The 27,421-nt window shown below is 45.3% G+C and overlaps 1 protein-coding gene across 3 annotated transcripts; it reads left to right on the forward strand.

The window, feature by feature from the left end:
* Positions 1 to 149: 149 nt before the first annotated feature.
* Positions 150 to 26,151, forward strand: si:ch211-221n20.8 (fibrillin-2). Of its 3 annotated transcripts, none has more exons than XM_041244585.1 (22): positions 150 to 453; positions 2,294 to 2,434; positions 2,566 to 2,629; positions 3,327 to 3,494; positions 3,804 to 3,926; positions 4,259 to 4,399; positions 6,173 to 6,298; positions 7,056 to 7,178; positions 7,691 to 7,813; positions 8,809 to 8,931; positions 9,643 to 9,765; positions 10,577 to 10,699; positions 11,050 to 11,175; positions 11,669 to 11,797; positions 12,248 to 12,340; positions 13,053 to 13,148; positions 18,133 to 18,228; positions 19,072 to 19,167; positions 19,746 to 19,847; positions 20,388 to 20,493; positions 21,972 to 22,088; positions 23,137 to 26,151. In XM_041244585.1, the coding sequence occupies exons 2-22, from the start codon at positions 2,297 to 2,299 to the stop codon at positions 23,210 to 23,212; spliced, it is 2,412 nt and encodes an 803-aa protein (XP_041100519.1). In that variant the 5' UTR covers positions 150 to 453; positions 2,294 to 2,296; the 3' UTR covers positions 23,213 to 26,151. The 3 variants fall into 3 exon arrangements, with proteins under 3 accessions (XP_041100519.1, XP_041100521.1, XP_041100520.1); XM_041244586.1 differs by lacking the exon at positions 150 to 453 and adding an exon at positions 465 to 625; XM_041244587.1 differs by lacking the exons at positions 4,259 to 4,399; positions 6,173 to 6,298 and having other exon boundaries at positions 151 to 453.
* Positions 26,152 to 27,421: the final 1,270 nt, after the last annotated feature.

Below are 27,421 nucleotides of genomic sequence, written 5' to 3' on the forward strand. Positions count from 1 at the left end.
GTACCATTTACAGTTAAAGAGTTAGAGGCATAAATCGAACAACAGCAAAAAAAAAAAAAACAGGCAAAACAGCTTGGATCCTAAAGGGTTACAAGCAAATATAAAGAACAAATGTATTTTTAATCCAACCAAATACCTAAAGAAAAATAAATTGCAATTTGGGCGTCCTCCATTTGCAGACAGATGTAGACATAACAATTAGGTGGTCATATGGGGATTGCAATAAGGCAAATGTTTAAAAGCCAAGACAGGATGTAGGAGGTCGTATTTTGCACCAGGAATTTGGAAATGAGACGCCGTGAGAACTTTCCTTGCCCACATCTTGCAGTCTGGGGGCTACAGTGAAGCGCATCTTTAAAAAGAACACAATACTGTTAAAAAAGCGTGTTTACAAAAAAAGAAAAGAAAATACCGATACGAGAATAGATAAGAAAAAACAAAACACAAAGCAAGGTAGGACCGGGGATGTGTATTGTAATCTTTGTGCTGTTTACTTGTTGACTGTGGAGGGGTGTTTGTGTGTGTGAGCGTGAATACCAGTATACTGTATCCAAACTTTGAGGTGAATTAAATGCAGTCGGAATAGAAGAGGCAGAAACAATTGGAGGACCCCATCAACAGTCAGGTATTCTAAGCTTTTTTTCCACTTTGTTTAATCTCCAGAATCCTGCATGTATCTCTACTGTACTAAAATACACAGTAAGCGCCACATTATAAAGAGGGCTTATATGATGACCACAAATGAATTACGTTTGAACCCCCGCCCAAAAAGTTGTTAAACTTTTGGCCAGACTTTAGCGTGTTGTTTCTATGTAATTGTTGTAACTATCTATATTGAGATTACAATAACTATCTGTACTGAGATTACAAAGAGACATGGAAAAAGGTTATACTGTGCATCAAGTAGAATTGTCTCTTTTTATAATAATTATGTCTTTCGCTCTAGTAGTGTATCACACTATCTGATCAACATTAACACTAGCTGGTGCCCCTGTTGCATTTTAGCATTTCGTTCTATATACTGGACAATAATATTAAGTCGTCCAAACATTTATTTGTTTATGGGTTGTTTTTTATTTGTATTATTATTTGTGTTTTATTTCAGTGCAATTTAATTAAGTTTTACCGTGTAGATTATAAAATGAGCTTAAAGACTTTCCATGCTCATCAATCTTTCTATGTTTCAATGTTTTTTTTTTTTCAAAAATCGTTTTTTTTTTTTTTTTTTTTTTTTTTTGAAAAGAAAGAAATGACCTAGCGATCGTTTATCTGGGGATTGAACAATTTCTCTAAGCAAGCAACATGTAGGGTAGTTTTGCTCCCTGCGAACTCTTCCAAGAGGCGTATCAGGAATGCGGACGGTGGAGTCCTTTAAATCAAATTGGAAAACGGTTCGTTAGCATAAAAGTGATTGTCCAATGGCTTTTTAAATGTCATATTTTCTATTGCAAAGCACCCTGGCATGAAGAGCGCTTTATAAAAGAAATTGTATGGTATCTATTTGTATAGGGTAAACTGTTTTTTTTAATCGACCCTTAGCCTGAATTGTTTTACTGTTTGCAATGAAATATATTCTATCAGAATATCATCTGTATCATCAGCGAATCTTTTAATGCTGCTTTGAGACTTTGCTCTTCCAATTAGTGGACTACTGTTTTTAAACATGGAGCACTGAGTGGTTGGTCGTCTCCCTGTCTTCAGTCCATAATTAAGAAATTGATATTTATTCTAAACCAAGAGGAGCGATTTAAACATGTGCTATTATCATTTATATCTTTTTTTAATACAATGCGTTAGGCTGAGCTAAGACTTTCATTTTCAAAGTCATTACTGTAAGCTGTATTATACTGTATTACTGTATTATTGTGCTCAAAATACTGCAGATAACCACCATGCAATTTTTATAGCACAGATGTGGCAAACTGCATTTTAAAGCATTTAATTACAATGTGTTGTAATATTCACTGTGGAATATAGCAGTAAACTATAGTAAACATACTAAACAATACTATAATATAATCAATAGCATCACCTTGCAGTATTTACTGTACAGTAATGCAGTATACTACAGTTGTACTATTAATTATAGGATACTGCAGTAAATGGCTGTATATTTATATAAGGATTAGTAAAAAAAATAAAAATAATAAAACAGGACACATTTGGAAAGGAAGTGGAGACAGATTTAGGACAGAGAGTATGACACACGTCTTCACACAGAGTGCGGTGAGGGTATGGAGTGGGTTACCTAGCCATGGTGGTGATGCTGAATAGTGTCTCTGTGAATGATCAGGAGATGACCCTCCCTGGGGAAGGCCCGGTGGCGCTGCTACTGCTGCTGGCCCTGTTGCCCTGCGTAGAGACTCTGAAGCCGCCCCCCTCCGGCTTCAGTGAGGTTCTGAAAGCAAGTGAGCTGGAGCCCAACAAATCTGGGGTGAGTTCAGCACTGCACTGCCCCTCTCTCTCCAGAAAGTGGCAGTGGAGCCAGTCAGTTTTCACTGTTTTGCTGGGCCCATCCTCTCTGTTCTTTAAAAACCACTATTGCCTGCTGCTTTTCTTTTACAGATTTTAAATAATTTGACTGACAACATAATCCAGAGCCTAGAGGAGACTGGGCAGGGAGAAACGGGTATGCTAAACCTCCCTTGTGCTTGATTTGTGAAAATTATGAAAGATTGCAGCTACTTAAAGTGGTTTAATTATTCCGAAGTCTTACCTGAGGGGCACTTTTGTATTCATTGCAGTCTAAAAGTCTAAAATGTGCAGTTTTGAAAGAAGCACATTATAGCAAGCATTATATTTTTATTTTAAATTATCTAGTACTGCATTAGGTCAAAGGGAGTTCTGTTGTCTATTGTCAGAACAGAAACTGAGAACTTCCTTTGACCTAACGCAGTACTAGAGGTTTTAAAATGAAAACATCATGCTTGCTGTAATGTGTTTCTTCCAAAAATGGACATGTGAAACCTTGTAAAGATCTCCTACTAGATGAGTTAATAATACTGGCATCAGCATGAGACCCATACTTGCCTCTCGACTACACAGCTCACTCTCTAGTTGAATGGCAAGACCTATGTCTTTGAATAGTATGGTTTGCAATTCTCGTCCAGCCCTTGCCTTTCCATGCAATTCAATGGGCTGAGATGCCAGTTCATTACAGTGGCACTCTATGGGAAACAATCCAGACCCATGTTATTGCCTCAGGTAATTTTAATGTCTGTGTTCTTTGTATTATAAGCTGTAATACATATGCTGGTTTGAGACATGTGATTGAAACTCCCTGGGCCTGGTTCCCCCTACACTGGCCCATTCTCTGTGTGTTCTAGCCCCAGAGACGACAGTAGTGCCTCCGCCAGCCAAGCTGTGCCCCGGGAATCAGGTCCTGCGGGGAGGAGAGCAGAGCTGCGGATGCCCTGAAGGCCTGGTCCTCCAGGGAGAGAACTGCACCTGCAGGTCCGGCTTTATACTGCAGGGGGAGACACTGCACTGTCAGGGTGAGACCACACTGACCAAATACTAAAAGTGTAATAACGCATGGTAAAGCATAAGCAAAGCATATTCATAACAGAGACCATAGTTTACCTGTGCTGCCTGTGTGGTTGTCTCTCAACCTTCTGCTGTGTTGGTGCACAGTGGAAGTGTTTTAATGTGTTTTAATACTCACCGTCTGTTTCAGTGAACCCACCAATTTGAGTGAACCCACCTCTCTCACCTCTCACCTCTCTCTACTGTCTCACCTCTCCCTCCTCTCTACTCTCTTCCCTCTCTCCCTATTTCTCTCCTCTCCCCCTCTCTCCTCTTAGACACTGATGAGTGTGAAGGAGGTGTAGAGGCCTGCGGAGCCCATGCCAGCTGCACCAACACTGTGGGCTCCTTCCTGTGCCGCTGCCAGCGAGGTTTCCTCATGGGACCAGCCGGCTGTGAGGGTACGAACCGGGGTTGAGGTTAGGAACAGGAGGACAGTGTGTGTGTGGGACTGGGGTACATAGGAACAAGTTTTAGAAATATAAAGTTTGTTTTATGAAATTGTAATAAAATCACAGATTTTTTTTTAAAATTCAAACTGATATAATTAAAGATCATGCTATGGTTACACTACTATGCTGTTGCATTCTTGTAGTGAGATTACATAGATTCCAGCTATGTTCAGAATTTAGTCAGTGTCAGGACACAAGTTATTTTGTATGCAGTTAGGGAGACGTTGTGACACATCCACAAAGTAAATTGCTAAATGCTTCTCTCGCCCCCTCCCACCCAGACGTGGATGAGTGTCAGCTGGCGCAGGTGACAGGTCTGCAGGCCTGCTCGGAGCACGCTGTCTGTCAGAACACGCCCGGCTCCTTCTCCTGCGCTTGTGACGAGGGCTTCGTTCTGGCGCTGGATGGCAAGAACTGCGTGGGTGAGCATGCAAACAGACTGGTGGGACTGCAGTGCTGTGTGGTGCAGTGTGGTGTTGTGTGCAGTGTTGTGTGATGCAGTGCAGTGTTGTGTGGTGTGGTGCAGTGCAGTGTTGTGTGGTGCAGTGTGGTGTTGTGTGCAGTGTTGTGTGATGCAGTGCAGTGTTGTGTGTGCAGTGTGGTGTTGTGTGCAGTGTTGTGTGATGCAGTGCAGTGTTGTGTGGTGTGGTGCAGTGCAGTGTTGTGTGGTGCAGTGTGGTGTTGTGTGCAGTGTTGTGTGATGCAGTGCAGTGTTGTGTGGTGCAGTGTGGTGTTGTGTGCAGTGTTGTGTGATGCAGTGCAGTGTTGTGTGGTGTGGTGCAGTGCAGTGTTGTGTGGTGCAGTGTGGTGTTGTGTGCAGTGTTGTGTGATGCAGTGCAGTGTTGTGTGGTGCAGTGTGGTGTTGTGTGCAGTGTTGTGTGATGCAGTGCAGTGTTGTGTGGTGCAGTGTGGTGTTGTGTGCAGTGTTGTGTGATGCAGTGCAGTGTTGTGTGGTGTGGTGCAGTGCAGTGTTGCGTGATGCCGTGTTGTATGGTGAATCATATTAAAAAACAAATCATGGTAAACTAACCCTTATAAAAGTTCCTCCTAGTAAGAGAACAGCAAAATGTTTTAAAGCATAGCATAAGCATGGTAATGGATAGGCATGCATTGTAAAATCCAGAGATATGGTAAAGCATGTTAACAAAAACTATGGTAAATGTGTAGTACATCCTTGTATATAATCATGGTGGGGAATACAACACTAAACGTCTATAAGGGTGCAAACATGACTTTATGATTGAGAAGCAGGCTTCGGTGAGCATTGAGCTTATTTAAGAACTGGTCTCTGCATTCTGGTTAAAAAAGATGAACTAGTCCAGAATCCTTTTTTGTTTCTGTTGAAATTGTCCCTTGGCTGATTCCCAAGGCTAACAGCCAGTTCCAGCTATTGAATAACCCCAGGGCCCAGGTTATAATGGGAAGCAGCTGTCTCAGCTCTGAGCTCCGACAGGAAGACATTTCCTGACCGAGGGCCTGGAATTAGACTCCAGGCTGCCCCACGCCGGACACAATGCGACAAGCAAGTACGTGCTGCGATGAGACCAAAAGAACAGAGCCTCTACCTTTTAATAGTTACTCACTAGGTGATGAAGATGCCTTGTGGGGTTTGTTATTATTAGTGGAGAGTAGTGGTACATGTTAGTACTGTACTAAGATTATTTTGTGTAGATTAATAGGAAATATTTTCAGTTTTTCTACAAAGTGTTTAGTTCAAGGAATGTAAAAATCAACTTTTTTCAGATATCTAGTACTTTCTTTACAGTGCCTGAATATTAAAATAAATACAGAAATTAATATTCCAAAAGGGTACTGTTATAATCTACACAGTTCATAAAGCGATTTTTAATAAAGAGTAAATATGTCAGTAACTGTATATGAAATACAGTTCATCAAAAACAGTTGCTAAAGACATTTCATCAGCAGCAAAGTAGTCCGTAGCACACCTGACAAACCCTGTCTGTTTTTTTTTTCTTTTTTATAGCACTGCTGGATATGTTGGAATCCACGGCTGGTTCTGGTTAAACTGTGACTGTATAAATTAGGGCTGTGCCGACACTGAATAATTCTCTTAACAGCCTTGTTTAGGGCTAACTTTGTCAACTCCTCTAAGATTTTGAAGACTTCCATCCAGTTCCCTGTGTTTCTCCTGAAGGCCTGTGGTTTGCCTCCCCCTCACGCTGGCTGTGTTTCAGATGTGGACGAGTGCACGTTCGAGGAGCAGTGCCGGAGGGAGCTGGGGAACATCTGCGTCAACACACTGGGCAGCTACGCCTGCAGCTGTCAGACCGGCTTCCGGGCTCACCAACTCGCCTGCGTGGGTAAGACCCCCGCCCGCTTGGGAAGGCACTAAAGGGCTTGGGATAATTTCTCCCGCCAGGAGACCAAGGAAGTGCAGCACTTAACTGAAAGCATGGCTTGCAAAGAGATTTCTTTAATAGGGTGTAGTTCCAGATATCATTTTCCATTAAAAATACACATTTGCTTGATGCTCACTGATTGTTTCTATGCTGCGTTTTTGCATGTGCCCGTTCTCCTGCTTCACATGCTGTGTTGCAGGTTCTCTATGCCCAGACCACACCCTGTACCAAGGTACAGCAGCCGCCTATATTGTCTGGATCTCTTCATAAAGTGCTCTTCTCCAAGTGTTCTCGAAGTGCAGATTCTACCCACATGCAGTATAGCCCTGTCAAAGATTCCTACAGTAAAAACATAGCAAAGTGTAATACAGCACAGTGAAAGCATAGGTAAGCACTGTAAAGAATAACAAGGTACGATAAAGAATATTAATAAGCATGTCAATGCATAGCACAAGCATGGGAAAAGCATGAGTAAAAACTGCAGAAATATCATGCAAAAACACAGTGGTAAACTTTCAAGGGCATACAGACTTGCTCGTTCTCTGTGTGCTGTAAGCTGACTCCCAGAGTGTATTAATCTTGTGTCCTCCAGTAAATAGATTTTAGTGGTGTGTTTATATTTTTACTTGGCCTTCTCATTATATTAACCTGCTCTGTCCCCCTGTATTAACTCTCATCTCTTTCTTCCTGTCCCTGCTCTGTCCCCCTGTCCCTGTAGATGTGGATGAGTGCACGGAGAACCCTGATATCTGTGCAGGGCAGGGGGTGTGCCAGAATTCCCTGGGGAGTTTTCACTGCGTTTGTCCGCTGGGTTACCGTGGGAACGGCACTCACTGTGAAGGTAGTTCTGAGAACACATGAACAGACTGAGACAGACACAAACACAATCAGATACACATGGACACAAAGACACTCAGAAACACAAGCAGTCAGACATATGCAAACACTCAGAAGCATACAGACACACTCAGACACAAACTCACACTCCGATACACAGACGCTGCACTAGGTGCTAAAGAGTTAAATAGCTTCAAGTGTCATTTTAATGTATTATTTTACATTCCTTTACTATTTATCCCTAGTGGTTCTGGGTTTTGTTGCTTGACTTGAGCTTTGTGACAGCGTGACCTTTCAACTCTGCCAGCCCCACCTACTCCTTGTCTGAAGACGGGTAGAGTAGGCGGGGGGTTCGGTTAAAATGTGGAAGAAAAATAAAGTGACAGTTGAAGTTGCTTACTTTTCAAGATTGTAGTTGCTACTGTCTTTGATTAAACCTCTCCCTCCCTCCTTCTCTCTCTCCATCCCTCCTTCCCTCTCCCTCTCTCTCTTTCCCTCTGCCTCCCTCCCTCGCAGATGATAACGAGTGTGCGTCGGGGAAGCATGGCTGCGACACGAACGCTCGATGTGGCAACATCATCGGCTCATACTTCTGCCAGTGCTACCAGGGCTTCAGCGGGGACGGGCACTCCTGCTTCGGTAACAGTTACACACTTACATGTACCGAATATTAAACAGCTTCACTGTGACTTCAATCCCTTTGACTTTGTATATAAAAACCCCATGGTGGCCAAACGGTGTGTTTCTGTTGCAGACATTTTTCCTTTGAATGTCCTCCTGCAAGTGCCCTTCAGTTTTTACGATGCTCCACCCTTTCTCCAGACTCCATTATGAAACATCCCACATGTTAAGTAATCCCAGTTATTTCAGTGATCAAAACTGTAATAGATTAGATTATTTCTCAAAAATAATAATTCCAGTCCTCCTTCATGTGATTTTTCAATAAAAAGTCTAATTCCGAGGCAAAAAGGAAAATTCAATGAAACACATTACAGAAGGTAACCACATGTACAAACTGCACGTACAGCTCTTAAAACAATACTGTAGGGTTAATTCTACAGGACTCTTCAATGCCGTCAGGAGAGTTCGTTAGAGTCCTGCAGTACAGAAACACACAGGTTAAATAGAAGACAAAACCAGCCCCGCCCCCCCCCCAAAACAGACATTTAACGATTACAATTTCTTATATTAAATCTTACAAAACCATTTATGTCCCTACAGCTGAAAATGTTCTTTGTCTGAGTACAGTGCCAGATGTCTGCATCATTAGTTTCTTTTCAAAAGTGCACATTTAAAACCTGTGCAGTTAATGGATGTGTACAACAGGTAAAATTCATGGCAGGGGTATCCAATCGCAGTCCAGGTTTAACAGGTAAAATTATATCATTAAATACCTCATGGTCTAGATGGATTGGATGGGCTCACTTTGAGCACACCTGATTTATGGAGTTATTTTGTTCACTACAATCTCTTAACATCACAGAATACAGAAACGATATGGTGGGAAGAAGTCAATGAAGGAGGGGGGATCGTTAACTGTAATGGGATTGTGCTTGGCTGAGTCAAGCGCCTCTGTGAAGGGGAAGGTGTTCTGTGAGCTGACCCTGCTGCTGCTGCTGTTGTCTGCTCCGCAGATGTGGACGAGTGCTCCCTGAACAATGGGGAATGCCAGCACAGCTGCACCAACGAGGCCGGGGGCTACCAGTGCCACTGCCGGGAGGGGTACAGACTGGAGGAGAACCGCAGGAACTGCACAGGTAGGGGGCGCCCTGGCAAGGCGAGGGGGAGCCCATTCGGCCCATTGGTTCCTACTAGCTGACCGATCTTGAAACGTTGTCAAGTCGGGTCTTCAATTATCCCAATGATGCAGGATCAACAACATGGCTAGGTAACCCATTTTATACTGTCACCACTCTCTGTGTGAAGTAGTGTCATCAGGCTATTTCCACATCATTTCACATCATACAACTGTGTGTCCTCTGGACCTGGTTTCTGTGCTGAGGCTAAAAGTGTTGGTTAATATTTTTAAGACGTAAATCAGACCCCCACCCCTCACCCTGTCAATTCTATCTTCAGTTTCTTGAACCTAGCTGCATGGCTCATGCATGGTGCAGTTTGTTGAGTTTATCAAAGTAAAAGCATAGCAATGTGTAATAAAGCACAGTAAAAGCATGGTAAAGCATAGGTAAGCATTGTAAAGAATAGCAAGGGATGGTAAAGAATAATAATAAACATGGCAAAGCAGGATAAACTTGTAAATGCGTAGTATAACTATGGGGAAAGCATGGGAAAACCCCAAAATACTGTGTGAAATACAGTGGCAAATTTTTGAGGGTTCAGTCAATACAAAGTGAAAAAAAAGATTTTGTTTTTAATATTGGCAATAATAATGCCTCTCTCTCTCTCTCTCTCTCTCTCTCTCTCTCTCTCTCTCTCTCTCTCTCTCTCTGTCTCTCCCGGGCTTGCAGATGTGAATGAGTGTGTGGTTCTGAATGGCACGTGTAGTCAGATCTGTTCCAACACTGAGGGCTCCTACCTGTGCTCCTGCCGACCTGGATTCCAGCTACATGTGGACCAGCGCCAATGTGTGGGTGAGTACTGAACCCAGTTAGCGCCATTGTGTCACTGTTAGACACATTATATATTAAGGCAACACCATGAAAGTTCATTGCAAACTGGAGTTATGTGAATGAGGCTGAATAACCCAGGTGGGCCTCATGTCAAGTGGGTTGTTTGCTTATGAGGGAAATAACCACAGCACACTAGGAATGTTCTTGTTTATATAAGGGGTATAATGCATGGAAAGTATAGCATGTTTAAACCCATATTCAACAACTGAATTGAGAGAATTGCTTTCTATGGGCTGAGCAGCGCAACACTGCGATTCGGCTAGTCATTGTATTATAGACTCTGCAATGAGAGCGGGTAAAGAAAATATCCAGGACCACTGAATGTGAGAAAACTGTTCAATGCTAGATCTCTGTGCCAGTGCGTGGGTGAGTACTGAACCTGAACCCAACCTGACAAATATTTTTAAAACATATTGGAATCCTTTTCTGTCCTAACATTTAAACCAACAGGATCACTGTATACCACAATTGTGATATTATTGATTTCATAATTGTCATAATTGTTCCTGATATTAATGGGACCCCCCCCCTTGTTATTAATATTAATGGGACCCCCCCGCTCTTGTTCCTGATATTAATGGGACCCCCCCCCCCCACTCTTGTTATTAATATTAATGGGAGCCCCCCTGCTCTTGTTATTAATATTAATGGGACCCCCCGCTCTTGTTCCAGATATTAATAGGACCCCCCCCCCCGCTGTTGTTCCAGATATTAATAGGACCCCGCCCCTGCTTTCGTTCCTGATATCAATGCAGTCTCATTCTCCTCACAGACATCGACGAATGTAAGCTGCAGAATGGAGGCTGCTCTCACGGCTGCTCCAACACGCTGGGGGGCCACAACTGTGAGTGTCCAGGGCCCCTAGTGCTAGACCTGGACAACAAGACCTGCGTCAGTATGTATACCAATATGTATATCTCTCCCTGAACCAGCCAGGTTCCTTACATCTACTGTATCTACAACATTGACTGCCTGTGAAATACACACATCTGTGTCACTCCTCCCTCTCTTTTCCTCTCCTCTCCCCTGCTTCTATCCTTTCAATCCTCTACCCTATCCTCTCCTTTCCCGTGGTTCAATATGCCATTTACCATGGTTCGCATGTTTTAAATCATACCTCTCTGTGCTTTACCATGCTTAGGTATGCTTTACCATGTTTTGACTGTGCTTTATTACACTTTGCTGTGTGTTTACAGTGGGAAACGTTTATTAGGGTCCTCTGTACTCTCTTCCTGTCCTTTGCAGACATCACTTCCTGCTCGCTGCGGAACGGAGGCTGTGATCAGGTCTGTACCGAGCGCACAGAGGGGGTCGTGGAATGCAGCTGCAGGGCAGGCTGGGAACTGAGTGCCAACCACAGGGCCTGTCAGGGTAAGAGTGGGGAAAGGGTGAACAGAAGTTGGAGGATGGGAGGGAGAGTGAGAAGAGGGATGGGGAAGGGGGGAACTGATGGAGGAGGGGAGGGGAGGGGATGGGACAGGGGCAGAAGAGTGCAGAAGGGGTGGGAGAGGGAAAGCAGGGGTACCGGGGGAGATGGAGAGGGGAAGGGAAGAGAACAGGATTCGCAGGAACGGGTGTGAGGGGGAAGTAGGAAGAGAGGAGAGAAAGAGGATGAGGAGGGGTAAGGGAGGAGGGGACGTAATGCATGGGGACAGGGGTAAGGGAGGATGATGGGAAGGAGATGAGTTAAAGGAAGAAGAGAGAATGGGGAGGGAGGAGAGGACAAAGAGAGAGGAAAGGAGGACAAGAGAGGAAAGGCATGTTCTAGGTTCGAATGCATTGGCTTTTAGCTCCAGGAACTTGCCCATTGCAGCACTGTGTCAGCGTGTGTGTGCTGAGCCCTGCTGTCCTGTCCCTTCCGCAGATATTGACGAGTGTGCTGATTTCACGCGCGGCGGCTGTGAGCAGATCTGTGAGAACCACCCCGGGAGCTTCAACTGCAGCTGCAGTATGGGCTACAAGGGGCGCACTGATGACAGGACCCGGTGCCAGCGTGAGTCCTTCTGCATCACCAACGCTTCCTGCAAGCCCCAAAGCTCACCTCTCTGACACCACATATTGATTAGACAAGGGGTTTTTCAAGCACCATCTTTATTCTCTGACCTGATCTATACAAATCTATAGAAGCATCAGTCATGTTTGTATGCAGGTCATCCAGTAGGGGGCAGCACTGCTGGTTATTTGCTAATATCACGACAACACATACACAGACTGACACACAGAGACATTTTTTACATGCATCTTAAGAACACAATAAGTTATTCCACATACTTGCACCTTATTTGCTTACCTAATGAAGGTCTTAAATATAATTTCTCCAATTTTCATTAAAGTGTGCGTTGCATTTCCTTATTCTATACTATAATGTACATACTGTTGATGTAAGTCATTTCATTATACTGATAGCTCGGATTCTGTGTGTGTGTGTGTGTTCTCTTCACAGCTGTGTGTCAGCCCCCCTGTCAGAACTACGGGGTGTGTGTCTCCCCCAACACCTGCCACTGTCCACCAGGGTATCCCGGACCAGGCTGCTCTGGTAAATCAGCACCTCTGTGTCTGTCTGTCTGTCTGTCTGTCTGTCTGTCTGTCTGCATGTGTGTCAGTGTGTGTGTCTGTGTGTCTGTCAGTACAGCTAAAAAAAAAAATACTATATGAACATCATTTGGATCTTTTATTCAACATCATGTAATCAAATAAACTACAAAATCATATTGCAAAAGTCTACCAGAAGCCATAATAGTAATACAGTATTTCATGTTAGATTTTGAAATGTAATATTAGTCAGTTTTTCATTAAGAATATGGAAAACTACAAAGTGGTATGCAATTCAGTATGTTGAAGTATAATGTTATTCAGCACATTTCATTTGACTTTATGAATCAAAATTTGTTCATTCTAGGGTGATGCAAAACATTTGGCCATAGCTGTATGTTTGTGTGCATGTCAGTGTCAGTATGTGTGTGTCTGCATATCCATTAAACTACTTAGTTATTTTAAGAGAGAACTGTGAATGCAGTATTTGCATAAAAAGTTAAGGGCACATTAACTTCTCCATAGCCAGTTAAGTGGTGTACACAAATACAGTCTCACACACACATGTTGTTAGAATTAATGAAGTGGTGATAACCCATGATGGCTTTTCTGCTTGGTGTAACACATTCCCAGACTGGGTTTTGCATGTAAATGGAAACTCACTTCCTGTAGTTATCAGCCTGCAGTGAACCCCTCGCTGTGTGTCTCTGTCTCAGCCATGTGCTCCCCGCCCTGCGCTCACGGAGGAACCTGTATGCGGTGGAACACCTGCCTGTGCCCTCCTGGCTGGACTGGTCCCAGCTGTCACACAGGTAACAGCTCCACAGCTCCACTCAGTGGTGTAGTCCAGGGGTAGGTAACTCTGTTGGAGGTCAGTTAAATAATGAAAGGTCTGGTTGGAATGAAGTCCTGCAGTGGAATGGTTTGGAAGAGCCAAGGTTACATACCCCTGGTGTAGTCAAGGGAGACTTGGCTCAACCACGTCCACCCACTTTTCATCTGGAGAATAAAGCATCTACTCACTCCTACTCTCCTGTGCAGGGATCGAGAGAATCTCACATTTTCCAAGTTGCTCCCGCATATCTTCAACTTTCAGTGCAGGAAAATCCCGCAGAGATATTTTTAAACGGTTTTGAAAAAAAAAAGACGATATTAAGTCTATCTAGGTGTTGTTTTGGAAGCGGTGACTTTCACTTTACCTCATTCATTTTGGGGTGGCGGCACACTGAAGATTACACACAAATTACTCAGGCACCGTAAAAGCAAGCTGCCTGGCTTGTTTAAAAGTACAAACTCTGGGCTTTCCAAAGGTGTATTCAGTGTGTGTATGCGGTACTCCTAGCGGGAACTACGATCACCTGAAGTTAAACCCCTCATCATATGACAGAGTTCACAGCTTAGGTTTCGTTTTGAGTCTATTGCTCTGTCATTGTAGCAGCTAGACTGAAAGGGACGGTATAGCTGAGCTTACCCTCCTCCATATTCATTTCATATTGAGGTTGCATGGTTCAGTGTTTGTGGTTTTTTTAGCCATCTATGGTTACAGTATATATAGCAGTGACCAAACATAATTATTTCTGTCTCACAGTGATGAACAGCTGTTAGGTCTCCTGAAAACAAATTATTTTAAAGCAACACCAGTGTGAATGATGATGCAATATATATATATATATATATATATATATATATATATATATATATGATATATAATATATATATATACTTTTCTTTATTTAAAATAAAAAATGAATGAACCAATAGTACAGCAGTATATTTGTAGACTTTACGAACAGCTAAAATTCTGGACACTTATTGTGGCAGAGCAAAGCTCTGCCTTTTTTTTAAATTGGCAGGGATGGGGTTAACTTCCCCTGCCTGCCTGGGTTTATTATGTTCAGGTGGCTGGGGTTGATTAGTTGATTAGGTTGATTAACGATCAATCAGCGCCCAGCCACCTGATATAAAAGGAGGCCTCAGCTTCTCATTTGGGAGAGAGGGAGCTGAGGAAGCAGGTTGGTGTTTTTTTGTTGGTATTTTTGAAATTTCTAAATCTAGTGAAGGCATTGCCCAGCCTGGAAACTTTATTTTTGTGAGTTTTGTTTTTGCTTTATTTGTGTTTGAGTATCTGTTATTTTGCCCTTGTGCACTTTATTTTTTGTTTATTTATAATAAAAGTTATATTTTTTTGAACTGCAGTCTGTCTCTGGGCCTCTATCCACTCGCCAGCCTGCCACATTGTCAGAAGTGGGATAGCGCCACCTAGAGGCTCAGAGCAGTATTTTTTTTTTTTTTTGTGGAATTTTTGGGATAATAATTTTTTTTTGAAAAAAAAAAAAAAAAAATGGGAAAGAAGAGCAGACAGCGGCAAAGGCAGGAAAAGCAGCTGAAGAAATGTAAGCTGCTGCAGCCACCGCTGGAGGACCCGGCCAGCCTCTTCCCCTGGTGTTCCTGGTGCGGGAAGGAAGACCATCGTTGGCGGTCCTGCCCAGACGTGCCACCGGCAAACTGGTGTGGCCGGTGTGAGGAGGACGGCCACAACTGGGCAGGATGCCCCTACAACCAGGCCCAGGAAGAGGTGCCTTGTTCACCCCGGGCATCAGGGGCCACCCCACTACCTCTAGCACCACCACCTTCACCACCGTCCCAGGAGATCTGGGACTGGTTGATGCACCCTGAGGCAGACCTCGTCCACGATCTCCCCATAGTTATCAACACGCTGTGGCGTCGAGATGGGGAGAGGTGGGAACAGTGGGAGGAACAACACCACCCAATATCCTTCCCAGAGGTTGCTCTCATGGTGGTTAATTACCTGGCGGTAGACATGGGAGATCCACCGGTCACTCCAATAAAGAGAGGTGAGCCGCCTTCCCGGGAGCCAGAGAGGGGTGAGCCGTCGCTCCCAGAGCCAGAGAGGGAAGAGGAGCCTCCGTCGCTCCCAGAGCCAGAGAGGGAGTGAGGAGCTGCCGTCGCTCCCAGAGCCAGAGAGGGAGGAGGATCTGCCGTCGCTCCCAGAGCCAGAGAGGGAGGAGGAGCCTCCGTCACTCCCAGAGCCAGAGAGGGGTGAGGAGCTGCCGTCGTCCCCAGAGCAAGAGAGGAGTGAGGAGCTGCCGTCGCTCCCAGAGCCAGAGAGGGAGGAGGATCTGCCGTCGCTCCCAGAGCCAGAGAGGGAGGAGGAGCCTGCCGTCACTCCCAGAGCCAGAGAGGGGTGAGGATCTGCCGCTCCCCGCTCCCATGCCAGAGAGCCAAGAGAGGGGTGAGGAGCCGCCGTCGCTCCCAGAGCCAGAGAGGGAGGAGGATCTGCTGTCGCTCCCAGAGCCAGAGAGGGAGGAGGAGCTGCTGTCGCTCCCAGAGCCAGAGAGGGAGTGAGGATCTGCTGTCGCTCCCAGAGCCAGAGAGGGAGGAGGATCTGCCGTCGCTCCCAGAGCCAGAGAGGGAGGAGGAGCTGCCGTCGCTCCCAGAGCCAGAGAGGGAGGAGGATCTGCCGTCGCTCCCAGAGCCAGAGAGGGAGGAGGATCTGCTGTCGCTCCCAGAGCCAGAGAGGGAGGAACTGCTGTCGCTCCCAGAGCCAGAGAGGGAGTGAGGATCTGCTGTCGCTCCCAGAGCCAGAGAGGGAGGAGGATCTGCTGTCGCTCCCAGAGCCAGAGAGGGAGGAGGATCTGCTGTCGCTCCCAGAGCCAGAGAGGGAGGAGGATCGCTCCCAGAGCCAGAGAGGGAGGAGGATCTGCTGTCGCTCCCAGAGCCAGAGAGGGAGGAGGATCTGCTGTCGCTCCCAGAGCCAGAGAGGGAGGAGGATCTGCTGTCGCTCCCAGAGCCAGAGAGGGAGGAGGATCTGCCGTCGCTCCCAGAGCCAGAGAGGGAGGAGGATCTGCCGTCGCTCCCAGAGCCAGAGAGGGAGGAGGATCTGCCGTCGCTCCCAGAGCCAGAGAGGGAGGAGGATCTGCTGTCGCTCCCAGAGCCAGAGAGGGAGGAGGATCTGCCGTCGCTCCCAGAGCCAGAGAGGGAGGAAGCCGCCGTTCCCAGAGCCAGAGAGGGATGAGGAGCTGCCGTCGCTCCCAGAGCCAGAGAGGGAGTGAGGAGCCTCCGTCGCTCCCAGAGCCAGAGAGGGGTGAGGATCTGCCGTTCCCCAGAGCCCGAGAGGGAGGAGCCGCCGCCGCTCTCAGAGCCAGAGGGAGCCGGCGTGTCTCTCGCCTACACTCGGCAACCCAGCAGGAGTCCTCGGGCTCGAGGAGGGAGCCGGGCCGCCGCCGCCGCCTCCGCCACCAGAGGGAGCCGGGTCGCGCCGCCGCCTCCGCCACCAGAGGGAGCCGGGCCGCCGCCTCCGCCACCAGAGGGAGCCGGGCCGCCGGCGCCGCCTCCGCCACCAGAGGGAGCCGGGCCGCCGCCGCCGCCTCCGCCACCAGAGGGAGCCGGGCCGCCGTCGCCGCCTCCGCCACCAGAGGGAGCCGGGCCGCCGTCGCCGCCTCCGCCACCAGAGGGAGCCGGGCCGCCGTCGCCATGCTACCTTGGACATTCGGGGCCCCCTCAACCAAAGAAGGCTTGGGGGCTCCGACATCAACCCCGCCCACCACCACCCACCATAACAACATAATTGGACTCTTAAATATAAGTTGGCCGATTGCGGCCGGTGTACGTTGTACATGGGGGGAGGTGTGTGGCAGAGCAAAGCTCTGCCCTTTTAAATTGGCAGGGATGGGGTTAACTTCCCCTGCCTGCCTGGGTTTATTATGTTCAGGTGGCTGGGGTTGATTAGTTGATTAGGTTGATTAACGATCAATCAGCGCCCAGCCACCTGATATAAAAGGAGGCCTCTGCTTCTCATTTGGGAGGAGGGAGCTGAGGAAGCAGGTTGGTGTTTGTTTTGTGTTTTTTTTGAATTTTCTAAATCCAGTGAAGGCATTGCCCAGCCTGGAAACTTTATTTTTGTGAGTTTTGTTTTTGCTTTATTTGTGTTTGAGTATCTGTTATTTTGCCCTTGTGCACTTTTATTTTTGTTTATTTATAATAAAATAGTTATTTTTTTGAACTGCAGTCTGTCTCTGGGCCTCTATCCACTCGCCAGCCTGCCACAGTGACATATAGAAGAATAAAAGAAAGTAAATGGATAAATAGACTGAACACGATTATACCAGCGGGACTCAACAGAAAAGAATGAACTAATTCATTCCAATAAATATATAAAAGTTAAAAATAATTAAATAAACAAAATTAATTCAAAAGTTCTATATGCTGATATGCTGGGGAGACCAAATCAAGGCTGATCCTCAGAGCCAGCATTGACTGATAATGTAAATATGTTTATATAAAATAATGTTAATTAGAATTAATATAGATTTAAAGATATAAGTAAAAATTATGTCATAATATATAGAACACCATAACATCATGTAAGAATAAATCATGGATTTGAATATAAACAATAACAAGTAGTTGTCATGCCGTCAAACACCTATAAATACCTCCAATGTTTTGATTCAAACACATGCTCCCTTGAGAAAGATATGTACAGCATATCGAAACATTAAGGTCTATACAGGGTGAGTTATAATTCACACAACATTGTCGTGTCAACTGGAGGGTACATGGAGGATCATATTCAAAGGAAGAATATCTGTGACAGAGACAGATGATGCTGTATGAATTATGAATCTCCCCGTATAATACATGCCGTGGGAAATAAATGGAATTCTTCTGTTAAGTTCCCTTGAAGGATGACAAGCCATTCCTGTACGCTGTATCCACTGTATGCTGTGAGTGTGTCTGTGTTAAAGGTCTTATTAAAATTGTGCCTCTCTGCAGCGGTGTGTGAGCTGCCATGCTCCAATGGGGGGCGCTGTATTGCTCCAGAGACCTGTCAGTGTTCATCGGACTACAGCGGCCCGCAGTGCCTGACACGTGAGTAAACGCACGCACAGAAACCTGCCAGGATATCACGATTACCTGAAAACACAGTTTAACTCCCAGTAATTGTGTAGATACGAACCTCCCTTATAATGCTTTCCCATAGTAAAATCATAGCAAAGTGTAGTTAAGCGCAGTGAAAGCATGGTAAAGCAGAGTTTAGCACTGAAAAGACCAGAGAGGTATGATAATGCATATGAAGAAACATGGTAGGGGGGCTCCTGAGTGGATCATCCGGTGAAGGTGCTTTGCGTGGAGTGCAGGATGCACCCTATATCCTATATCCTGACGTCACCTTTTCGAGTCCAGGCTATTCCACTGCCGACCATGGATGGGAGCTCCCGCACAATTGGCCAAGGGGAGGGTGGGGGTGTCTCAGCTCACCACGCACCAGCAACCCCTGTAGTCTGGCCAGGCATCTGTGGGCTTGCTTGTAGGCTACGCTGTAGCTCTGAGGTGGCTGCATGGTGGGACTGCAGGGTGTAAAACAAGCAGTTGGCTGACGGCACACGCTTCGGAGGACAGCATGTGTTCATCTTCACCCTCCTTAGTCAGCACGGGAGCAGTAGTAGTGAGCTGAGCCTAAAATAATGGGCTATTCTAAATTGCCAGAAAATAATAAACAATTGGTGACTACTACATTTTTTAAAAAATTAAGCATTGGCTTAATGTCACCAGTTTCACCACTCGGTGATTCCTGGACAGCAGCACTTCTGCATTTCTTTTTTAAGCATATGAACAGTAAAAAAACATTTTCACAGCATTCCTTAAGAGATCCATTTTCCTTTACTCCAGTGTTGTTTATAATTCACTGCCTCCCCTCTCTGCTCTCAACAGCGACCTGCACTCCTGCCTGTCTGAACGGAGGACGCTGTATCGATGTCAACAAGTGCATCTGTCCCAAAGGGTGGCAGGGAGCACGCTGCCAGATAGGTAACAGCACCCTCTACTGGATCACCTTAGCACTGCACTACACAGCATGCAGTTAGACCTGCTCATGTGATAACTATACAATACACCATTGAGAGTGATATAGTAAAAGCATAGCAAAGTGAAATAAAACACAGTGAAAGCATGTTAAAGCACATGTAAGCATTCTAAAGCACAAAGTATGATAATGCAAACTTAAAAAATGGCATACCAAGCTAAACTATGGTAAATTCAAAATGGAAAAATTATGGGGGAAAGCAATGAGTAAGAAACATTTTTTCATACACTTTGAGGGGGAATTATCTACTGTATGTGAACGCTAATCTGTGCTCCTGTTCTTGTGTGTCTGCCTGTCTGTTTCTGTGTGTGTGTTGTTCTTGTACATTTCTGTGTCTGTGTGTGTGTGTGTTTGTGTGTTTTTATGTGTTTCTTTCTGTCTTTATGTGTCTGTGTGTGTGTGTGTGTTTCTGTCTGTGTGTGTGTGTGTGTGTGTGTGTGTGTGTGTGTGTGTGTGTGTGTGTGTGTTTCTGTTTGTGTATGTCCTCTGTGTGTGTGTGTGTGTGTGTGTGTGTTCCCTGTAGAGCCGGTCCTGTGTGAGAAGGAGTGTAAGAACAGAGGTGTGTGCGTGGGGCACAGCCGGTGCAAGTGTGCGAGTGGATTCACGGGGGACCTGTGTGAAACAGGTGAGTGTGAGCTGGACTTCTAAAGACCCAAACTCCAGGCCTGATTGGTCAAGTTTGAGCCTGCAATGGAGTCAAATATCTAACTCGGTCAGTATTTAAACACAGCAGTCAGGATGGATTGAGGTTCCCTGGGTAGAGAATTGAAGGTGTTTGCAGTTTTAAACTGTAGGTTTACCTAGATTTTACATGTCCTTCATATTGTAATAGATCACATACATACCTCATTGTAGAGCTTGCTGTTTACAATTAGTAGAATTACTAATGACACTTCGACTAGAAGTCTTTCTCTGGGTCTTAAATTTGAGTTCTAGTCGAAACTTTTGTCATTGCTCTTGTTAAGTTTCTTGTAAGTATTTGTAAATGCAGTACTGTTGATGTTTTTAGATGACCCTTCAAAAGCAGCACCAGTGCAGGTATGATCTGAGGCCACATGAGGTCCTAGAACGTTTAGAATTTACAAGGGAAGTGGTTTCAGCAGAACGTTCAGATTGCTGCCTTCCCCTTGTAACTATCTTCTGATGGCTTTTCCCTTCCTCTCAGCGTTGATCGAGCCCTGTATCCCCCCCTGTCAGCACGGCGCCACCTGCACCCAGTTCAACACGTGCAAGTGTCCCGCGGGAACCGCTGGACAGCGGTGCGAGAGACTGTGAGTGCAGAGAAACAGGTGCAGCGAATGCAGTGTACCAGGCAGTGTGAGTGCAGTGAACCAGTGCAGTGTGGGTGCAGTGAGCCAGGCAGTGTGAGTGCAGTGAACAGGAAGTGCGAGCGCAGTGAACCGGCGCAGTGAGAACACAATGAGCCAGTGCAGTGTGAGCGCAGTGACCAGACAGTGCGAGTGCAGTGAACAAGTGCAGGGCGAGTGCAGTGAACAAGGCAGTGTGAGCGCAGTGAACTAGTGCAGTGTGAGCGCAGTGAACCAGGCAGTGTGAGTTCAGTGAACCAGGCAGTGTGAGTTCAGTGAACCAGCGCAGTGTGAGTTCAGTGAACCAGCGCAGTGTGAGCGCAGTGAACCAGTGCAGTGTGAGCGCAGTGAACCAGCGCAGTGTCCAGGTAGTGCGAGTGCTGTGAACCAGTGCAGTGTGAACCAGTGCAGTGTGAGTGCAGAACCAGTGCAGTGTGAGTGCAGTGAACCAGTGCAGTGTGAGTGCAGTGAACCAGTGCAGTGTGAGCGCAGTGAACCAGTGCAGTGTGAGCGCAGTGAACCAGTGCAGTGTGAGCGCAGTGAACCAGTGCAGTGTGAGTGCAGTGAACCAGTGCAGTGCGAGTGCAGTGAACCAGTGCAGTGTGAGTGCAGTGAACCAGTGCAGTGCGAGTGCAGTGAACCAGTGCAGTGTGAGTGCAGTGAACCAGTGCAGTGTGAGTGCAGTGAAAGTGCAGTGTGAGTGCAGTGAACCAGTGCAGTGTGAGTGCAGTGAACCAGTGCAGTGTGAGTGCAGTGAACCAGTGCAGTGTGAGTGCAGTGAACCAGTGCAGTGTGAGCGCAGTGAACCAGTGCAGTGTGAGCGCAGTGAACCAGCGCAGTGCAGGTAGTGCGAGTGCTGTGAACCAGTGCAGTGTGAGTGCAGTGAACCACAGTGTGAGTGCAGTGAACCAGTGTGAGTGCAGTGAACCAGTGCAGTGTGAGCGCAGTGAACCAGTGCAGTGTGAGTGCAGTGAACCAGTGCAGTGTGAGTGCAGTGAACCAGTGCAGTGTGAGTGCAGTGAACCAGTGCAGTGTGAGTGCAGTGAACCAGTGAAGTGCGAGTGCAGTGAACCAGGCAGTGCGAGTGCAGTGAACCAGTGCAGTGCGAGTGCAGTGAACCAGTGCAGTGTGAGTGCAGTGAACCAGTGCAGTGTGAGTGCAGTGAACCAGTGCAGTGTGAGTGCAGTGAACCAGTGAAGTGCGAGTGCAGTGAACCAGTGCAGTGTGAGCGCAGTGAACCAGGCAGTGCGAGTGCAGTGAAGTGAACCAGTGCAGTGAACCAGGCAGTGAGTGGAGTGAACTAGTGCAGTGTGAGTGCAGTGAACCAGTGCAGTGTATCAGGCAGTGTGAGTTCAGTGGTATTGTCTGTATGGATGTAGTGGAGCTGTTTGTTTTCTGATAAACCTCACAGCTGATCAGTGTCGTCTCTCTCTCCCACGCAGGACCTGCCCAATCATAACAACAACGGTCAGCATGACCCGAGCAGTCAGGCAGGGTGTCCGGGAGAGCTATGTGGACCGCTGTGGACCCCTGGGAGTGCATCTGTGCACCAAGTACAGGTACCAGACCTGAACCAGCATGCAATCCCTCAGAAAAGTTTCCCATCGTAAAAGCACAGCATATTAAAACATAGCGAGAGTTACAGTAAAGCATAGGTAAGCATTATAAAGACAAGCGTGGTACGCTAAAGCATATTGAGAAAAACGACAAACATGTGGAAACTATTATAAACGTATAGTATAATCAATGGAAGAGCGTGGGGGGGGAAAACTGCAAAAATACTGTGATAAACTTTTAAAGGGGGTTCCACAAAAACAACCAGTTCTCATTTGTAAACAGCCTTTTCTATGTTTCATTTCATTGTGTTTATAGGTTTTTTACAGATTGTTAATGTCACCTCTTCAGAAAATGTGTAGAATTGTAACTAACAAAATACTCATCTTACTTGCCCTCCACTTCTGTTCACTATACATGTCTAACATGTTTTCAGTGAATCACACCAAGCTCTATTTTCATTTGCATGAGGTTAAAGAAAGTGCTCAGTTTGCTAGCCTTGCCTTCCAGGAACTCTGTTATTGCTTTACTTCCTAGTGTCTTCTGGGTCAAAGCATCTTACGAGCTGCAAAGCTGCTTCCCCTAAGCAGCTGATTGGTTAAGGACAGGATAGAAGCAGTTGAAGGGAAGGGACAATTTCACCCTCCAGGAGCCGGTTTTACAAAACTTTTAATCTGGATAACAATGATCCGGATTTTGTTTTTTGTGTTCCAGGTTTCTTTTATCTGGATCGTTTTGATCTGTTTTTTCAGAAAATGTCACTGCTGGATTACTTGTATCCTCATTACAAATAATTAAGAAATACATTTTGTTTTTAAGAATCTATATCAAAAAGCTAGGATTACAAAATCTGGATCCAGATTACGTTTTGAAAAACCAGCCCCAGGTGACCAAGGAAGTGCAACACTAACTGAAAGCATGGCATGCAAACAGAGATTTCTTCTTTTAAAATAAGCTGACTGCACATTTCAGACCTATTTATAACTTTAACAGAATATCAAATACACGCATGCGCCTCACACTTGAAATGACCTTTCCCTGCTTTCCACACAGAATCAATCAAGCTCGTGTGTATGTGCAGGCGTACAAGGTGGGCTACAAGATCCACTGTCCACAGAAAGAGAAATGATGAACCCCAGCCCTGGAGAGACCACCAGCAAAGGAGCCCAACAGACCAGCTTCAGACAGACTGGGACCCCCATCACAGCACAGACACTCCCACTGACAACACAGTGAGACAGGCCTCTGTTCTACAGCACAGTACAATGAGGCACCTCGCTGCGCAGCTTACTCAGTCTATAAAACAGAAGAACATTTACAAACAAGAGGAGGCCATTCAGCCCATCAGTGCTCATCCGGCTCCTAGTAGCTGACTGATCTCAAAATTTTATCGGGTTTTATAGGATCTTTTACCCTCACTGCTCTCTGCGTAAACAAGTTTGTCTCTCCCCTCTGTCCTATTTCTTTCGGCACCTAATTTCCTCTGGTCTTGGTTTCTGTTCTGTGCTTGACGTGTCAGCAAGGGTTAACTTCATCAGCTGTTCATTCCTTGATATAACAGTAACTGGTAGAACAAAACGCCAGCGCAGCCGTGCCACAGAGACCGTCAGCGAGCAGGGTGCGGACTGTGGCTTTTCATGTTGAAATATTCTTTAATTTTCCATTAGCTGGAAAACAAAAGTATAATTCATCCCCAAAAAGCAATCTGTCAGCAGTAAAATAAAGTACTTCATTAAAGTGAATGTGTTTTTTTCAGATAAATTCTGCTAGAGGAACCAATGTGAGCATGGTCATTTTTGCCACCTAATAGATTTCCATATTTGACCCCAACAGTAATAGCAACAGTGCAGTGCCCTCTGGTGTCCACAAATCTGCATGACCATGTTTTACAGGAAGTAACCACTTGTTGCTGCATTATAAATCATTAAGCCACTGTCAACCAATCAAAACGGTAGATTTCAGAACATTCCAGCTACCAACTGACAACAATTCTAAAGACATGGATAACTTGATTACCATTGTATTTCCCTTTAATTAAAACGTGATTTATAATGTTAATATATGCAGTTGACCCTGTTTCTTATGGTGTTAGTGTATTCTTGTTTTGCTGTTGCTTCAGGCTCTCCTATTCATCCCTCTCGAAGTCGGGTGTTCTCTCTGTTTCGCCACTCCTCTGAACAGCAGTGATCTCTTCTTTGTAAACCTGGGTGAATATTGGTCAGTGTTCACTGCTTTTGTGTTTTGTGTTTGTATCACAGTTGAAATAAATCCTATTATTTGGTGTGTACATTCATTGCTTTAGAAGAAGCTAAAACAAGTCGAGCACAGTGGGCTCAATCAATTCACATTTTAGAAAATTGAAATCTGCAGTAAAAAAAGTATTATTCTAGTCTAAACACAAAATGGGCCCCATCATACTTAATAGTTCCATGCATTACACATGTATTCACGTTCCAGTCCTCAAATGTGTAGTTTTAGAAAACATGCATTTTCATTTTTAAACATGATATCTTGATTAAAGAAATCTCTGTTTGCAGTCCATGCTTTCTGATAGCCTTGAACTTTCATGACAACCTGGAGGGCGAAACTGTCCTCATCCCTTCAGTGCTGCCTTTCCTGCCATTAACCAACCAGCTACTTCCCCTCATGACTGACATGCTGTACAGCCAGTAAGATGCTTTGGCACTGCTAGGAAGGCAATGCAAGCAGACAGAACTTTCTTTAACTGAGTGTAGTACCAGAGATCCTGTTTGAAAATGAAAACACAGGTTTGGAGTAACATTTGAGACCTTTGTGCTGTAGCGAATGGATGGGCACAACAGGTAAAAAAGAATGTTAACACTGTTAAGCTACAAACACTTTTATTTGGGATTGTATTTTATAACACTGCATATAGGTACTGAGCCCTGCTGTGGATGTGTTCCCCTACTGGCAAGATGATTGCATTACAACGTGTGCATATCTATAATATTCTAACCCCTGCACATGCACAGCTCTGTTTTCCTATTTGTTTCATGGGTTCAACTTAAAGTTAATCCGTTACCAGTTAATAAAGACCTTGTACATGAGTTTATAGAACTTTAACTGCGACCGGAGAGTGGCTTTGAAACACACAGGCAGAGAAAACTGAGGCTGCAGAAGACGTTGAGCTCTCTGGAAGGAGAGACCAGGAGTTCAGTGAGGAAACAGGCAGGGGCAGGGGAGGGATTTGGAGGGAGGGCAGCAGTGAGGTCTAGTGGTTAGAGTTCAGGGACAGAGGGGTTCTCTCCAGTCCACTTGAGTACTAGTCTGCTCTCTCGACCACTCTTGTCTAGACACTGGCTGCATCACGCAGTCACATGATTTCATAACACTGCAGGGAAAGAGAAGGAGTAACTGCCTGTTATTGGACAAGGTAATAGACACCTCCTTTTGTTTTGGAAATTGAATTCATTAAGGTCATGTATAACCCTTCTAAAAGTTTAGCACTAAATTATCACGGTCAGTTTTCCCATGTTTTTCACCATGGTTGTACTATGCTTTTTTTCCCACACTTTGACATTTTTCTTTTCCTTTTTTTTTTTGCTTTACCTTATGTAGATAGTGCTTTACCTGTGCTTTATTACACTCTGCTTTTACTATGTTGCTCTTTTAAAAGGGAAGGGCTGAGATGTTTGGGTTCATTAGGAGACGTGTTGTGTGTTGGTGGCTGTAACTCATTTAAACTGCCTGAAGAAGCTTTTTAAAATCAATCAGCATTTCTCGGTTATGTGTTTGCTTTTATTTTTATTTTTTGTACTTCAAAAATGATTTCTGTAAATCATCTGTAATTTCTCTTTTTTGTAGATTTTTTTTTTTTTTTTTGTGTGTAAGAGCTTGCCTTTGAATGTAGGTAACATACACATGTATTATTTTGGTGACAGTGAAGGCTGGTACAATATTAAATAAAACACCAGAAACGGTTGCATGCAGAGTTCTTACCTGTGATGACCTGGACAGATTCCCCTTTGTTTTGTTTTATTACCTGTTAACCAAAATGTTTCCTCGTGTGCCACACTCCATAATCATCAAATAAAGACTATTCCCACACTTTGTGTCACGGGGGTTTGCCCTGAGCTGCTTCGTTTGCCATGGACGCACCACTTTGGAGGTCCCAGTTTTTCCTGACCTCAGACAAGTGGATTACTCTGAATCATTCTAAACTGGTCTTGTGTGGGAACACCAGGACACCCCACCAACCACCAGGAGACCCCAACTCTGCTCTCAGACTCCCTGAATTTCCTGCCTCAGTGCTGTGAATAAAATGTTAATCTTACTGAAATCCTCAAACTCAACTCCAGTCATAAGAAAACATTACACAGTACTAACAAAACACTCAGAATGTGATTAAACCATCACAGGGCTGGGTTATTCTCTCAAAGGGGAGGTTTTGCGTGAGGACGTGGCTTCACTCAAAGAGGGCCAGGGTTCTTATTTAGAGAGTTTAAAGGGGTGGGTGGCCAAAGTTCATAACACCCAATCAAAAAAAAAATTGAAAAACGTACATGAAACTAAATCAGGTTAGATGTATAATTAAAATTGAGAATAGAATATCGAAGCGTATAAAGCTTCAAAAACCATTTTGTTTTTGTTCACCGTCCCTTATGTTTTTCATACAGGGGTGAACAGCCCCGGTCCTGCAGAGCCACAATCCTTATATATAATACAGGGGTGAACAGCCCCGGTCCTGCAGAGCCACAATCCTTATATATAATACAGGGGTGAACAGCCCCGGTCCTGCAGAGCCACAATCCTTATATATAATACAGGGGTGAACAGCCCCGGTCCTGCAGAGCCACAATCCTTATATATAATACAGGGGTGAACAGCCCCGGTCCTGCAGAGCCACAATCCTTATATATAATACAGGGGTGAACAGCCCCGGTCCTGCAGAGCCACAATCCTGAAGGTTTTCTGGGTATCTTTAAATAGTCAATGGCTAAAGACCTGGAAAAATGTTAGTGTTGATCATTTAAGAAAATAATTAGTTCAGTTAAGTAATTGATAAGTCAGGTGGAATGAAAGCCATAAGACTGAGGCTCTCTGGACCAGGGTTGGCCACCCTGATATAGTATGGGAAATGCATGGGGAAAACAATGCTGTTAGTGTGCTTCTGTCGCCCCCTGCATGTGTACCAGTACAATGTCTTCGGGGATGACCGTGAGTTCCTCTCCTGTAAGAAGGTTCTGTTCGAGATGGGACCGGAGTACTTCCGTAGTGCAGAGCTGACCTTGTTACACTCCATCTCCAAGGGCTTTGCAGGGCAGTGGGTATCACGCTGTGCTGAAACTAAACCTAGTGAATGAACATGCAGGGAGAA

The sequence above is a fragment of the Polyodon spathula genome, chromosome 3 (genome assembly GCF_017654505.1).
Source record: "Polyodon spathula isolate WHYD16114869_AA chromosome 3, ASM1765450v1, whole genome shotgun sequence".
In the NCBI taxonomy this organism is placed as follows: domain Eukaryota; kingdom Metazoa; phylum Chordata; class Actinopteri; order Acipenseriformes; family Polyodontidae; genus Polyodon; species Polyodon spathula.